This window comes from Camellia sinensis, chromosome 2 (assembly GCF_055761805.1).
Source record: "Camellia sinensis isolate YWXY chromosome 2, ASM5576180v1, whole genome shotgun sequence".
Lineage (NCBI taxonomy): Eukaryota > Viridiplantae > Streptophyta > Magnoliopsida > Ericales > Theaceae > Camellia > Camellia sinensis.
Window position 1 is genome coordinate 176,696,041 of NC_138962.1, and position 15,596 is coordinate 176,711,636.

The window sequence follows — 15,596 nt, forward strand, 5'->3', positions numbered from 1 at the left end:
AAATTCGAGTTGGGCCGAGGCGGGCTCGGTCCGTTGACAATGTGAATTTTCACATTGACATGTTAACATTCACATTAATAGGAGTGTAAAATTGGCCCGCGTCCCGTGGCAGAGCGAAACCCGCCCGCGGCCCATGGACGGCCAGGGACGGGCCCGGTCCGGCCCGTTGACAATGTGAATATTTACATTGACATGTTAACATTCACATTAATAAGAGTATAAAATTGGCCCACGGCCCATGGGCGGCTAAAAGCCCGCCCGGGGTGGGCCCAGCCCGGCCCTTTGACAATGTGAATATTCATATTGACATGTTAACGTTCACATTGATAGGAGTGTAAAATTAGCCCGCGCCTCGTGTCTGCCCGAAACCCACCCACGGCCCGTGGGCGGCCCAGGGCGGGCCCGGCCCGGCCTGTTGACAATGTGAATATTAACATTGACATGTTAACATTCACATTGATAAGAGTATAAAATTGACTAGCGGCCTAGGGCGGGCCCGACCTGGCCCGTTGACAATGTGAATATTCACATTGACATGTTAACATTCACATTGATAATAGTGTAAAATTGGCCCGCAGCCCGTGGGCGGCCTGAAGCCCGACCGCAGCCTAAGGCGAGCTTGGCCCGACCCGTAACAAAGTGAATATTCACATTGACATGTTAACATTAACATTGATAGGAGTGTAAAATTTGCCCATTGCCTGAAGCTTGCCTGCGACCCGGGGTAGGCCCGGCCCAGCCCGTTGACAATGTGAATATTCATATTGACATGTTAACATGTACATTGATAGGAATGTGGGCTCGTTTGGGTCCGGGCCCGAGTATGTCCGAGACCCTAGGCTAGGGCCTAGGTCATCACTTTGAAGCTTGGCCCCGCCCATCAGCTCGCTTAAGGCCCATTCAAGGCTCGGTCCAAGGCCTAGCCCACCCGAGGCGCAATGTCTTTTTTTGTGGAAAATAATAAAATTTCGGTAGAAAAAATTAAAAAGAATTAAAAAAAAATGGCCAGGCCCGCCCAAGCCTGACTTAAGCTCGAGGTTAGGCCCAGGCCCAGGCCCACCGGCCCGAGGTACAAATCATAGGGCCTCCCAAAGGTGAAGATACACACAACATATAAGACAGTTTTTCTTCAGTTTTATCTAAATTAGGAGCAAATAGTTTCGACACAAAAGAGTGGGTGGAGCCAGAATCAAATAATACATGAGCGAAATGACCGTGAACAATAAATGTACCTGATACCACTGTTGCCGCATTGTGCATATCTCCCGGAACCAATGCGAATACCCTGCCTTGTCTCGTAGTGTCTTTATTATTAGTGGGTTTAACAGTTGTTTTGGTGTTGGCAATTGGTGCAGACCCTGCTGAACTTGTAGTGGTTCTATTATTGCTTTGTTGATTTCTTTGAGGGCAATCCTTGATCAAGTGACCCGTCTTACCACACTGAAAACAGGCTCCAGACTTCCGATAGCACGTTCCACGATGCTTCTTCCCACATTCCGGACAAGTCGGTATTGAATCTTGACTAAGGGTAGAAGTATTTGAACTCCCTAAAGTCTGCTTCTTGTTTGGTGGAGTAGGTGATCCCTTCGACCATTGAGCATTTTGCCTCTTCCCTTTCCATTATGAGATTCGACTCTGAGTAGCGAGATTCCCTTCCGCTATAACGGCTCTCTCCAATACATCAACGTAAGTAGGTAACTTCAACATATTGACCTTATCCAGGATAGCACTTCGTAATCCCCCTTCAAATTTGCGCGCCTTCTTATAATCTGTATCCACCATATGGGGTGCAAACCGAGCTAATTCTGCAAATTGGGCTTCGTATTCCGCAACGGTTTTGTTCCCTTGCCTGAGAGTTTCGAATTCGGTTACCTTCTTATCCCGCATACTTTGAGAAAAGTACTTATCATAAAACAATTCTAAGAATCTGTCCCATGTCAACCCTTGGTGTACAGTTCTCGTAAGCATCCACCATCTGCGTGCCTCATCCTCGAGAGTAAAGGCAGCCAATTGCACCTTCTGAGCTTCTGTGCAGGGAAAAACCTCAAATAACTTCTCTATTCCCAACACCCACGCCTCAACTTTCATTGGTTCTATTCCTCCTTTGAACGATGGCGGTTGCATCTTTTTAAACTCCTTAGTAAGAGTAATAGTCCGGTCTTCAACATGGAAATCTTGTACTGCCGGTGGAGGTACCGGTGGTGGGGGTGGTTGTTGTGGCTGTTGCTGTTGTTGCCGTAGGGTCTCTGCCATTTCCATAATCATTCTCTCCATTCTATCCAGCCGTGCAGACGTAGCATCTTCTATCTCTTCTGTCCTTGTCCTCACCATTACCTACACAATAAGCATTTATACATAATAGACATATTTCAAAAGTGTTAGCATTATCAGAGTAGACTTAACGTTGCCATCGCTCTTTCATATATCTTCAGGATGTCATGCAAGATGCCTAAAGCTTTTCTAGACACCCTAAAGCTCAATGGTCCCGTGTGTGAGATAGCAACTCGTGCTCTGATACCACTTGTCACAGCCCCAAACTTGCCCCTAAAAGTTCGGGCATGACTTGTCACAGCCCCAAACTTGCCCCTAAAAGTTCGGGCATGACCCATTCAGAAACAGACAGATAACCTGGTATATATATATATATCATATGGGGCCTTGACGGAAGCACAAAACATACAAGAATACAAAATTAAGCAAATCCCATTGAGCTATTTCTAACATGCCAGGATCTCATACATTACATGCACCATAAGAGGTTGATAGAATCCATAAAAATATTTCTTGACAGTACATATATACAAATACATAAACAGACCCAGCCCTGTAGTCGGGCATGTAACAAAACTATTGAAGTTATATACAATCAACCTTAGAAGGGTAGCCAAGAAAAAGCTAATTATCTTAGTAGACTTCACAAAATGGGTGGCCTTGAGAGTGCTTGGATACACGAAGGTTGTCAAAAGGAACCGGGCATCATAGGTTAGGATTGACCACCTGGTTGGTTGCCTACAGAAACAGACATAACAGAGAGTGAGCCGGGCTCAGTGAATAGTAATACATAATGAAGCAATGCTCAACTTGAAACATGACATATATCAATATATGTGTAAATGCAGAGGTTACAAAGTTAGCCTGATTCTGTATTCATCTTATAACGGCCTTAGGCCCAATCTTGAACATAAAAGCTTGATATATCACATTCTTAATTCATAACGGCTTATAGCCCTTAAACATGGTGGCATAATGCCCTTGAACATAGTGGCACAAGGCCCTTAATCATGGTGGCACAAAGCCCTTATAACATATGGCACTAAGGCCCTTGAAAGTGGCATAAAGCCCTTGAAAGTGGCATAAAGCCCTTGAAACATATTTATACGAACTCAAGAGGTGTCTCACACGGACTCTAGAGGTGGCTCACATCGTAGCACTTAGTTCCGTGTAGCACTTTGTTTCATATCATAATAGCTTATATTGAGTGGCCGTAGGCCCAAAGTCTTATAGAGTAAAGGTCTTTTATCTTTCCCGTTTCTTTCCTTACATACTTGAAACATGCTTGAACATTAACATATATTCATACGTACTTGAACATTAACATAATGCTTGAATCATAAACATAGTTGCATACTTAAAACATTGATATAATTACGTGAACGGAATGCTAATGAAAATCATTAGCCATATGCAAAGCGGAGAGTGATATTACTACTCACAGTGTTGCGATGATGTGCTTGTTCTTCCCAAAGTGTGCCCTGCACACATTCAACCTTACACAATTTAATTTCCTTTCCATATTAGATCATTTTCTGTTTCGTTTTACTTCGGAGAAATCTACACATATTAAAAAGCATCAAATACATATTCCGACAACATTAGAGGGTTCTACACGCAAAACGGAGCAGACAGCATTTTTCAGCATGAGCCGCACGTGCGGCTGTGAGCCCCGCACGTGCGGCAGTTGGCCCCGCACGTGCGGCCCTGAGGTCCCGCACGTGCCTTTTTAGCAGAACAGAAGCCCCTGTTTTTCACCATTTCCCGCACGTGCGGCCATGACTCCCGCACGTGCGGCAGCACCTTCCGCACGTGCGGCCATGACCCCTGCACGTGCGGCGATTCTGCCCAAAATGTCCAAAAATTTCTTACAAAATCCCATCTTTTGGTACATCCCCACAAGGCTCATTTTGACATATTTAGTTGACAATACTTAATCAAAAATTCATATTACAAAGGCTTCAAGTACATACATTAAAGTAGGTAACATTAGTTCTTGAATTCTTAACTATGATCAAATGTTCTCCTTTTTCAACAACATCACATATATTGCATCAACATACATATATAAGGTATGTTCTTCATGGTCTTTCATGAGAAGGAAAGAAACTAAGCCAAATTCTCCACATACATACATAAGCAACCCAGTTCAAGCTCATCCAATGGATAAAACATGGTTCAATTACCCCTGGGGTTCAATTGTCATGGTTGTATCATCCTCAAATTCAAGAGAGGAATTATAAAAGTTAGACAAACTCACCTTGAATTGAAATCTCCCAAAGTCTCTCTAGATCATGCAACCTCTGGCCTTTAGTGAGACTCCCTTCTCAATCCTCTCCACTCTTACTCTCATTATTCTTTTTCCATGAAATGTGTTGAACTCCCCTCAAAGCTCAAAGAACACACATATATATATGCAAGGCTAATAAGACGAAAATCAATCGTTTAAACATCCGAAATTGAAATTCCCCATAAATGCTTAATATTACTTAAAAATTATGCTGATTATAGATATGAAATCAGTCGCAGATAATTAAGCCTCTAAGGCTTCCAATTCCTGACCTAAGCATTCTCATGTAACAGATACTTTTCTTATTGAACAGATAGACATCTTTAATCATATGGTTTACTTACTTAATTTAAATTTCCCATAGGATTCCACAGTAAGCTTTCAAAATCACAAAATAGGATCCGAAATACAACAAAGAACATGTACGAGGGTCGGGTTGTTACATAGAGCTAGGGCCTGGGCCTAATTTTTTGGTAGAAAAAAATTAAAAAGAATTAAAAAAAAATGGCCAAGCCCGCCCAAGCTCGACCAAAGCCTGAGGCTAGGCCCAGGCCCATCGGTCCGACCAGAGGCTCGACCCACTGGCTCGAGCCGGGACCCAAACGAGCCTGCCCCGGGCCGTGGGCAGGCTTCGGGCAGCCCACGAGCCGCGGGCCAATTTTACATTCCTATCAATGTGCATGTTAACATGTCAATGTGAATATTCACATTATCAACGGGCCGGTCCGGCCCTACCCCGGGCCGCGGGCAAGCTTCGGACAGTGGGCAAATTTTACACTCTTATCAATGTTAATGTTAACATGTCAATGTGAATATTCACAATGTCATGAGTTGGGCTGCGGTTGGGCTTCGGGCCGCCCACAGGTTGCGGGCCAATTTTACACTCTTATCAATGTGAATGTTTACATGTCAATGTAAATATTCACATTGTCAACGGGCTGGGTCGGGCTCGCCTTGGGCTGCTGGCTAATTTTATACTCTTATCAATGTGAATGTTAAGATGTCAATGTGAATATTCACATTGTTAACAGGCTGGGCCGGGCCCGCCCCGAGCCGCCTACGGGTCGTGGGCAGGTTTTGGGCAGCCACGGGGTGCGGGCTAATTTTACACTCCTATCAATGTGAATGTTAACATGTTAATGTGGATATTCACATTGTCAACGGGCCGGGCCGGGCTCGCCCCAGGCCGTGGAAGGGGCTTTTGGCCGCCCATGGGCCGCAGGCCAATTTTATACTCATATAAATGTGAATGTTAACATGTCAATGTGAATATTCACATTATTAACGGGCCGGACCGGGCCCGCCCCGGCCTGTCCATGGGCCGCCGGCGTGTTTTGCGCCGCCACGGGACGCGGGCCAATTTTACACTCCTATTAATGTAAATGTTAATATGTCAATGTGAATATTCACATTGTCAACGGCCCGGGCTCGTCCCGGGTCGCGGGCAGGTTTCGGACCATCCACGGGCCAATTTTACATTTCTATCAATGTGAATTTTAAAATATGAATGTTCACATCATAAAATTGCTAATCGTTCAAAAAATATTTGTAAGGATATCAAAATTAAATATAAGGGCATAAGTGTCCAAGAAAATAGTGTAAATCAAGAAAAAAAATTTTATTAAATAAAACTATACGTATATGAGACTAAATGAATTAAAAAATTCCTTCATAAATTTCTTAAATTAAAACACTTCTAAATAAGATTTATTAATAAAAATACTATTCTATGATAAATAGTATTTTAATGAGTGATAAAGTCTTTCGACTCGAATAAAACAACTTTTCTATTTGCATATATTCCGACATAACCTTTCACGACTATAATGAGTCGTGGACCCACGAAATATGTGAATTGAGATGTTGTGTCCATTACATAAACTTCGAATTTTTCGTGGCGAAATATTCATTTTAAATTCTATATACGTTACAAAATACAACTTTCACATAAATGACATAAATAAAAAAAAATATATATATATATGTTAATTGTATAGTTTTTTCATAAAATTTAATAATATAAGGAAAAATATATACAACTCACTTTCTAAACTAAATTTCTACTGCTCATATTATGTACAAAAGATGATTAATTAATAATTAGTTAATATATATAAAAAAGAATTACTTTAAATATTTTAACAGACTTTCTCATTACAAAATGTGATGTGAGCTATGTATTCCGATAGGTTGGGGCCTCCATGTATCAAATTCAACTCTCATATTGTCGATTTTCTGAAACTACACCTATAAAGTTTGCTTGAAATTTGTCTGATCTAAAGAGGAATACTTTGTGTGATTCTCAAAATTAACGGAGATACTAAACCAGTCCGGACACTGATCATAAAAATAAAAAATAAAAATAAAAATTTATTCAGGCAGGCTCATCCTCGGCAAGATATGTACAGCAACCACCTCCATCTCCGGCGGTGGATTCACAACCCAAGTTCTCGGAGGCTTCGCCACCACATCCACCACTACGATCCGACTACCGTTACTGGAAACCACACAAACTCTACCCCTCCCAGCCGCTATCTGCTCGGCACCCTTCAACTCCTCCTTCAAGTCCACCACCTCTTCCCACCTATCACCACCACAATCATACTTTCTCAGCACACCCTTCCCCTCATCCACCACGTACATCTCCTCCTCCTCCGCCGCCGCCACCGGCCCATTCCACCCAGCCAGCATCCCCTCCGGCATCTCCTCCCACCGGTCCCCTGCCACATCATAAACAGCACCTTGTTTAATAGCATTTCCTTTCACATTCACCATGTAAAGCTTCCCTCTATATCCAACTGCTTCAACAGCTTCTCTACTAAATCTACCATCTCTCAACGCTGCCACTTTCTCCCATTTCGGCTCTACGTCCGTGTTACCCATTTCCCATTTCTCCACTGACCGCGCCACGTCACCCCGGTAATGCGATCCGACCCCGCTCGCCACGTAGACTGCGCTGCCGACGGAGCCGGCGGCGCACCACCGGCGGGGAGCGGGGAGTGGCGGGCCGGAGAACCAGTGGTGGTTGTTGGCGGTGGTGGAGAGCGGGTCGAAGACTAAAGGGCGGGGGAGAGCGGGGAGGAAGTGGTGGTTGGTGGCGGCGATGAGGAGGAGGCGGTTGTTGGAGACGGTGAGGGATTGGATTGGGAGGTTGCGGGATATGAAAGAAGGGTGGCGGTGGAGGAGGCGGAGAGGTGGGTCAGACGGAGGCGGAGGAGGGAGGCGGTGCCAAGATAATGTGAAAGGGTGTAGAGAGAAGAAGTCAATGGAGTTGGATGATGATGGTGATGAGAGAAGGGTGTAGAGAGAGAAGAAAGGGGGGAAAGAAGGGGAAAAGAGAAGGCGCCGCCACGAGCGGCGGACGGAGAAGAGGAGGGAAGGTTGGAGAGAGGAGAGGCAAAGCTGAGAGAGGTGGTCGGGTAAACCTGGAAGTAATATAGATTCGTCGTCGTTTTGTTCGTCGGAAGTGTTTTTGGTTGTCAAGTCCATTTGGGATGTGTATTTAGCCATTGGAGTAGAGAGCTAAATGGGACAACTGTTCTACTTCTCTTAACAACTGGCCTTGCCCTTTGGGTCTGTCCTCCTTTTATCCCCTTATGGGGGAGTTGCTTGAGACCGGAAAATGTTTGGACCCCTCTCGGGATTACCCCACATTTTCAAAGTAATTCTAACTTTTCATGTATATACGAGGCTCATTTATTGGATATGTGGGATTTATTTAGATTTGTGTGGATTTTATGGGGGTGGATCTCCGTCATTATTCTAAAAATAAAATGATGAATTATAAATATATTTTTGAGATTTGTTTGAGGTATAGATTATTTTTTGTGATTTAAAAATTAATAAATATTTTTATCAAAATTTTTTATTTAACATAATTAACTAAAAAAATAAAATTTATAATTACTCTCCTATACAATAATAAAATTATTTAAATTATTAATTGAAATATGCTTTTAATATCATCAAAAACTGTTAATTAACCTAATGATTTATTAATAAAAAGGACGATTTGTTATGAAATTATAAGCCTCAGGGGATGGAATATAATTTCCAGAACAACAGAAGACAATTCATATTTTAATCAAACCTCAAAAGGTGTATTTATAATTTATCCAAAATAAAAATAAAAATAACATTACATTATAGCGTAAGAGGGAAAATTATTAGGTAATTCCAAAATATCACGTGATCATATTCATTAATTAATCATCATTTATTATGTTCTCATATTTTTCAATCACTCAACACAAAATCATAATATTCTATATTCTCCACAAATTATAATACCATGGAGCACTATTTGACCGTACTCCCAGAGTACCCAATAATCACTCGTGAATCAAATAATAAAAAAAATTGATATATAAGTCAATTTTTTTGACCTAATAATGTGTAAGTGATATAATTGGTTGATAATTAGGAAAAATATGAAAAAGAGTATTATCTTAAATATTCTAATTGATTGTTACATTATCAAGCTTAAAACATAGGGTAAATTACAAATACACCCCCTGAGGTTTGCTTAAAATACGGATTGCTCCATGTGGTTTAAAAAATTACAAATAACTCATTATTAGAATTTTTTATTTAACAGAATTAACTAAAAAAATGAAATTCATAAGTGCTCTCCTATACAATAATAAAATTACTTAAATTATTAATTGAAACATGTTTTTAACATCATTAAAAACTGTTAATTGACTTAATCATTTATTAATTAAAGGGGCGATTTATTATGAAATTAGAAATTCCAGAGGGTGGAATGTAATTTTTAAAACACAAAGGGCGATTCATATTTTAATCAAATATTAGAGAGTGTATTTTTTAGGTAAATTACAAATACACCCCTGAGGTTTTCTTAAAATATAGATTGTCCCATATAGTTTAAAAAATTGTAATACCTTATTAGAATTTTTTATTTAATAGAATTAACTAAAAAATGAAATTCATAATTGCTTTCCTATACAATAATAAAATTACCTAAATTATTAATAAAAACATATTTTTAATATCATTAAAAACTATTAATTGACTTGATAATTTATTAATAAAAGAGGCGATTTATTATGAAATTAGAAATTTCAGGGGGTGAAATATAATTTTTAAAACTACAAAAAATAATTTATATTTTAATCAAATCTCAAAAGGTATATTTATAATTTACCTAACAAGAAAAATCATTTTTTGAGTTGGATAGTGCTGTTAGTCTTTAATAGGGCATATTGGTAGTTTTTTTTTTTTTTTTTTTTTTTTTTTTTTTTTTTTTTAAAGTAAATATGATTACATCACTTTTTTTTCATAATTATTAGATTAATTTAATTTTTTCTGCAAATGATATGTATAAGAATTTGATTCTGTCACGACCCGTTCTCCGTATTTAAGGGTTAAGTATCATGATGGTCAGTAACTGAAGTTACTTCCGGCCAATTCTTGAACAAATTAATAAACGCGAGTAGAAGTAATATTTAAGTGAGGGTACCAAAATAATCATCAGAGCTTCTATTTTTATTACAAAATTTATTGACTAAAAAGACCGATATTTATATATATAAAAATATCATAAAAGTGCTGTGTGTGTCTATTCTGCAGCCCCGCATCTAAGACTTTCCAAAAGCTATTTCTGAATTGTATTGTTTCCTGAAAATTGGTAAACAGCTATAAATACATGGCAAAGTGAAAAATGTTATGCCAAGAGTATAAGGGACACAAAATAACTATGAATAGTTATGTAACTAAAATATTTAAGATAACTTAGTCTGAACGAATAATCATTTCAGTAGTAAAACTAAGATTATTTAAATAAATAACCATAACCACGGTACTGAACAAAACAGAATAGAGGTCACATGAATGATAGTTAGAACAGAGATACAGATTCAAGAGGTGACTCGTACGGATTATAGAAGTGGCTCCCACAATAGTGTAGCACTTATCTCCGCACAGTACTTTGCTCCGCATAGAACATAGGTCAATGGATCCATGACAAACAGAGGGCCATAAAATGACCAAACAGAGGCCAATAATTATTTAAGTCACCCAAGTCATGGGACTCCCGTGGTGGTACTTATAAAGCATAATTGTATATAAGGTCATAGTCAAATAATCACTAAAAGTTAAGTTAAACAAACATATCCACGAGTTTCATTTTAAGCAAATAGGATTCAGAAAATAGTTCACGTAATTGAAATATTAATATAATTTATAAAATATAAACTTGTATATAATAATTTATGGTAACTCAAAAAATATATAAAATATATTATCAGGACTCAAGGTATAATATAACTCATCTTAAAAATCGTATCTTACTATTTTTTTTTCACTACAAAAAACTCTTTCAACTTCCATTATTTTATTCCCCTTTCCTTCGCTTCCTTTTCCCTCATTCCTTTCACTCAATTGGCAGCCCTCCATCCTTTTATATATACACAAGCACAAGATGTCTAACCATGGTGACTCACCTTCCTTAAGGCCTAGATTGGCGTAACCTCTTTTGCTCGGAGAGATTTACAAATCTCTTAATTAATTGTTGGTTAATTAATGTTAGCCTAATCACTTACTGTTGGCCTTATCACTTTGGTATGCTTATTATTAATTATCATTATTATTCTTATTTCATATATTTATTTATTTATTATCTTTAACTTTAATTTGATCCAACTAGTATTATAATTTCATATTTCTGTTAATTTGGCCTCAAATAATAATCCTTAATTAATCCCATATTTGATAATCTAATGTCAAATTAGATTTTGTATTTATTATTATTTATTTAATAATATATTATAACATACTACTATAATACCAGTATAAAATTTAAGGGACAATTTAAATTTTCGAATTGTTACAGATTCCTTCAATTCATAATATGGATTGGAAAGTAGTGTCTATTTCGATGATACAAACTATACATTTTAAAGGTCTTTCGTATATATCATATAAAAAAATAAAAATTAGATCGATCCAATAATCGTAATATATTTAATTTATTACATTTATATTTAAAAAAATGAACAGTAAATGTGTTTTTAAAATAAACAACTCATTTTTTTGATAACAAACATGATAAATTAAATAAATTACGATTATTAAATTAACCTAATTTTGTGTGTAAATGACACACAAATAACTAAAAACATAAATAATTCGGATTATCAAAAAATGAGCTCACTACGAGCCTCATGGGCCAAGACAGAATTCTCTAATTTAAATTATGAAAAAGAGAGAAGTCCAATCTATATATTGGAATCCATAAATTGAATCATTAAAATTACTAAAAGAAGACCTGGGATGAACCTCATAACCCAAACAATATGATTCAATTCAGATGTGGATGGTGAATATTATTCAGTCAAAAGAGTAAAAATTCAAAGTGTAATATGTACAGAGACTTTTCGCCCTTTATTTATTTATTTATATATATTTACCACTAGACATAAACACATAGAATCACTTAGGATATATCTAATAGTGTATCAAAATTTTCATTAAATTTAAGTAAAAAATTGAATAAAAATTTCTTTTAATATCAAGTGTTTCAATGGAGGGATTTGTGATTTCATCAAACCACCAGTCAACCAAGCAGATGACCGACCGGTCGATCGGATAGTGTAATTTTTTCACATTTTTTTACCTTGAGATGGTCATCTGGGGGATTGACCGCGTGGTTGACCAGGCAGTGTTATTTTTTTCATAAATTTTTGCCTTGAGGTGGTAATTCAGGAGGACATCCGGTGGTGAAAATTCAACGACCATGAATAATGATTTGATGAAAGACACATTGATCCTCCGTTTGATGAAAAAAAAGTGAAATCTTAGATTTGATGAACCGTTAGAGAAGCAAAAAGTCACTATTTTTTAATCAAATTTAAATTTGATGATAGATTCGATGAACAATTAGAACTGGTCTTATGGATTCAAATGTGTCTATTGTTAAATAAATGTGGTAACAAATTTATTTTTATATACCATTAATTTTTTAAATTTTAATTTGGTCCGATGTTCGTTAAACATAAAAGTAAGAGAATATTGTATTGAAGTGAGAACAATTTAAATTAATTACACTTTCATCGGAGCAAGTTAGAGCTGCTCAGGTTAAGGATGGCCATGAGCCCGATTGCCCACTCAATCTGCCCTACCCAATCTGATATTTTTATGTTTGGAAAAATATTTAACCTATAGAATCGGGTTTAATTGAGATTTTTGGCCTGCGATAATGGGTTTTAGTCCAACCCAACCCGATTTCACCTGTCAATTTATAAAATATTAATTTTATTTTTTATATTATTTAATTTCAAAATAAATTATTAAAATAATAAAAGACAAGAAAAGTATATATATACTTTTTTTTTTCTAAAACTTAAATTGAAATATTTGTTACAATATCATATTTATGTCACAATTGAATTTTGTGATTGTTTCAAATTTAAATAATTATTAAAATGATCTAAATAATTTAATTGGCCTTCAAGACCACACACAAATAATAATAATAATAATAAATAATAATAATAATTTTTATCTATTGAGTTAAGTGGGCGAAATTGAAATTTAAGCATTTCTTTGGGATCGGATTTGGAATGGCTACATTAGACTGATGTCGGGCTAGGCTAAGCTAAGGATAATATACATACTCTACTATATAGGCCCGTTTGGTAGAGTTGTGGGAAAGTGATTATAACTTATAGCCTAACAGCTTATAGTTTATAACTGTGAACATAAACTGATTTTTTACTTATAAATTAAGCTTCTCCTTCCCCACTCAAAGAATAAGTTGATTTTTTACTTACAAAAAGCTATAAGCTGTATTATTAGGCTGAACCAAACACATCAAAATAGCTTAAATTAAGCTAAAAGCTGAAAAAAGCTGAAAATAAGCTCTACTAAACAGGGCCATATAGTGCATACCCAACTTGGCCTAGTGTTTGTCCACTCCGAATTCATGCCACAATTTTTACTTTCATGGAGCACAAAATTACTTGTATTCCGTGAAAGTATAATTATTTTGAATTGTTTATATTTAAGTTTATTTTTTTTAAAATTAATTTAATGCATACATTTTAATTTTTGAACGCTTTTCTAGTTACATTTTTTTCATTAGGGTAAATTACACTGACACTCCTTGAGGTTTATGTTTATTGTAGTTCTTCCCTTACCTTTTAGAAATTACATCTCCCTTCCTGAGGTTTAAAATTTCATTACAGATTCCAACTTAGCAATTTAATTTTTTTAAATACCAATTTTGCCCTCACTAGGTAAATTACATTGACATCCCTCACATTTTAGAAATTACAATCTCCTCCCTGAGGTTTAAAGAAGTATTACTAATTGCCCCCTCAGTTAGTATTAGTTAGAAAAAAATTTATAAAAAAAAAAATTAATTGGAAAAAAAATTATTTGAAAAAAAAAATTAATTGATTTTTTTTTAAAATTTCTATTTAAAAACAAACGTAAGCGCATTTTTTGAATTTACTTTTTTTCCTCAAATTTACAAACTGAGACAACAATTTATAAACCCAAAAAATTATCAAATAAATTTTTATGACAGTTTTTAAAATTTTTGTAAATACAAATTGAAAACTGAAAACGAAATAGTTACCAAACAGGCCTCAGATGATAAAAATGTCATAAAATTAACAAATAATTAAATAAGTTACTAACGTAAGAAATGACTTATCAAAATATTCTTAGGCTATGTATGGTTTGATTTTTAGAATTTTTTTTTAAAAATTAAAAATTAATTTGATTAAGAAATAAAAAATAAAAAATAATTATCATTTAAGGATAAGAAATAATTATCATTTTAACTTTTGGGCAGGTTATATACATACGTATAGTTGTTTCAATTTAATTTGTAAAACATTATTTATAGCCACTCGAAAAAAAAAATTATACAAAAATGATAATTATTTTTTATTTTTTATTTCTTAACCAAATTAATTTTTAATTTTTAATTTTTTTTTTCTAAAAATCAAACCATACATAGCTTAAGAATATTTTGATAAGTCATTTCTTACGTTGGTAACCTATTTAATTATTTGTTAATTTTACGATATTTTTACCATCTGAAACCTGTTTGGTAACTATTTCGTTTTCAGTTTTCAATTTATATTTGTAACAATTTTAAAAACTGTCATAAAAACTTGTTTGATAATTTTTTTTTTGTTTGTAAATGGTTGTCTCAGATTGTAAATTTGAAGAAAAAAACGTAAATTCAAAAAATGAGTTTACGTTGGTTTTTAAATAGAAATTAAAAAATTTTACTAACAAAATTTTTTTTCAATTAATTTTGTTTTCAAATAATTTTTTTTCCAATTAACTTTTTTTTTCAATGATTTTTTTTTGTCAAGTAATACTAACCAATGGGACAATTGGTAATGCTACTTTAAACCTTAGGGAGGAGATTGTAATTTTTAAAATGTGGGGGGTGCCAATGTAATTTACCCAATGAGGGCAAAATTGGTATTTAAAAAAATTAAGTTGCTGAGGAGGGAATCTGTAATGAAACTTTAGACTTCAGGGAGGGAGATATAGTTTCTAAAAGGTGAAGGAAAGAACTATAATAAATATAAACCTCAGGAGATGTTAGTGTAATTTACCCTTTTCATTAATAACATTACTGTTTTCAAAATACTGTTTTAATGTTGTGCTAATAATATTATATTTATTTTGGATTGGATAAAGATCGGACAAATATGCATAAACTAATGCTAAGAATACATAAACTAAAAATAAAATGAGATACAATCTTCTCACAAGAGGTGGGGCCTACATGTATGGGAGAGTTGTGTGTAGTTCAATATTTGGTTTCTGTGCACATAGGATTAGGCCTTGTTTGGCATGATCTAAAAAAGATAAAAAGTCAAAAAGTCACTATTTTATTTAAGTCACATCATCTTATTTAAGTTACATTACCTCTCTAACACATCACTTCAAACCTAACCCATACCCAACCCATATTTTATAAAAAATCAAAAAATACACTTATTTAGATCATCTCAAACCACTCCTTACTCATATGTATATGTAAATC

The 15,596-nt window shown here is 35.6% G+C and overlaps 2 protein-coding genes across 2 annotated transcripts; both read right to left on the reverse strand.

Annotated features, from left to right (window-relative positions):
• Nucleotides 1–1,620: 1,620 nt before the first annotated feature.
• Nucleotides 1,621–2,124, reverse strand: LOC145819253 (uncharacterized). Its single transcript, XM_082913219.1, has one exon. The coding sequence runs from the start codon at nucleotides 2,122–2,124 to the stop codon at nucleotides 1,621–1,623; it is 504 nt and encodes a 167-aa protein (XP_082769345.1).
• Nucleotides 2,125–6,672: 4,548 nt separating this feature from the next.
• LOC114285571 (F-box/kelch-repeat protein SKIP25) lies at nucleotides 6,673–8,139 on the reverse strand. The gene has a single exon (XM_028228617.2). It carries the CDS (start codon nucleotides 8,069–8,071, stop codon nucleotides 6,932–6,934), a length of 1,140 nt encoding a protein of 379 aa, XP_028084418.2. The 5' UTR covers nucleotides 8,072–8,139; the 3' UTR covers nucleotides 6,673–6,931.
• Between the last annotated feature and the right edge of the window lie 7,457 nt (nucleotides 8,140–15,596).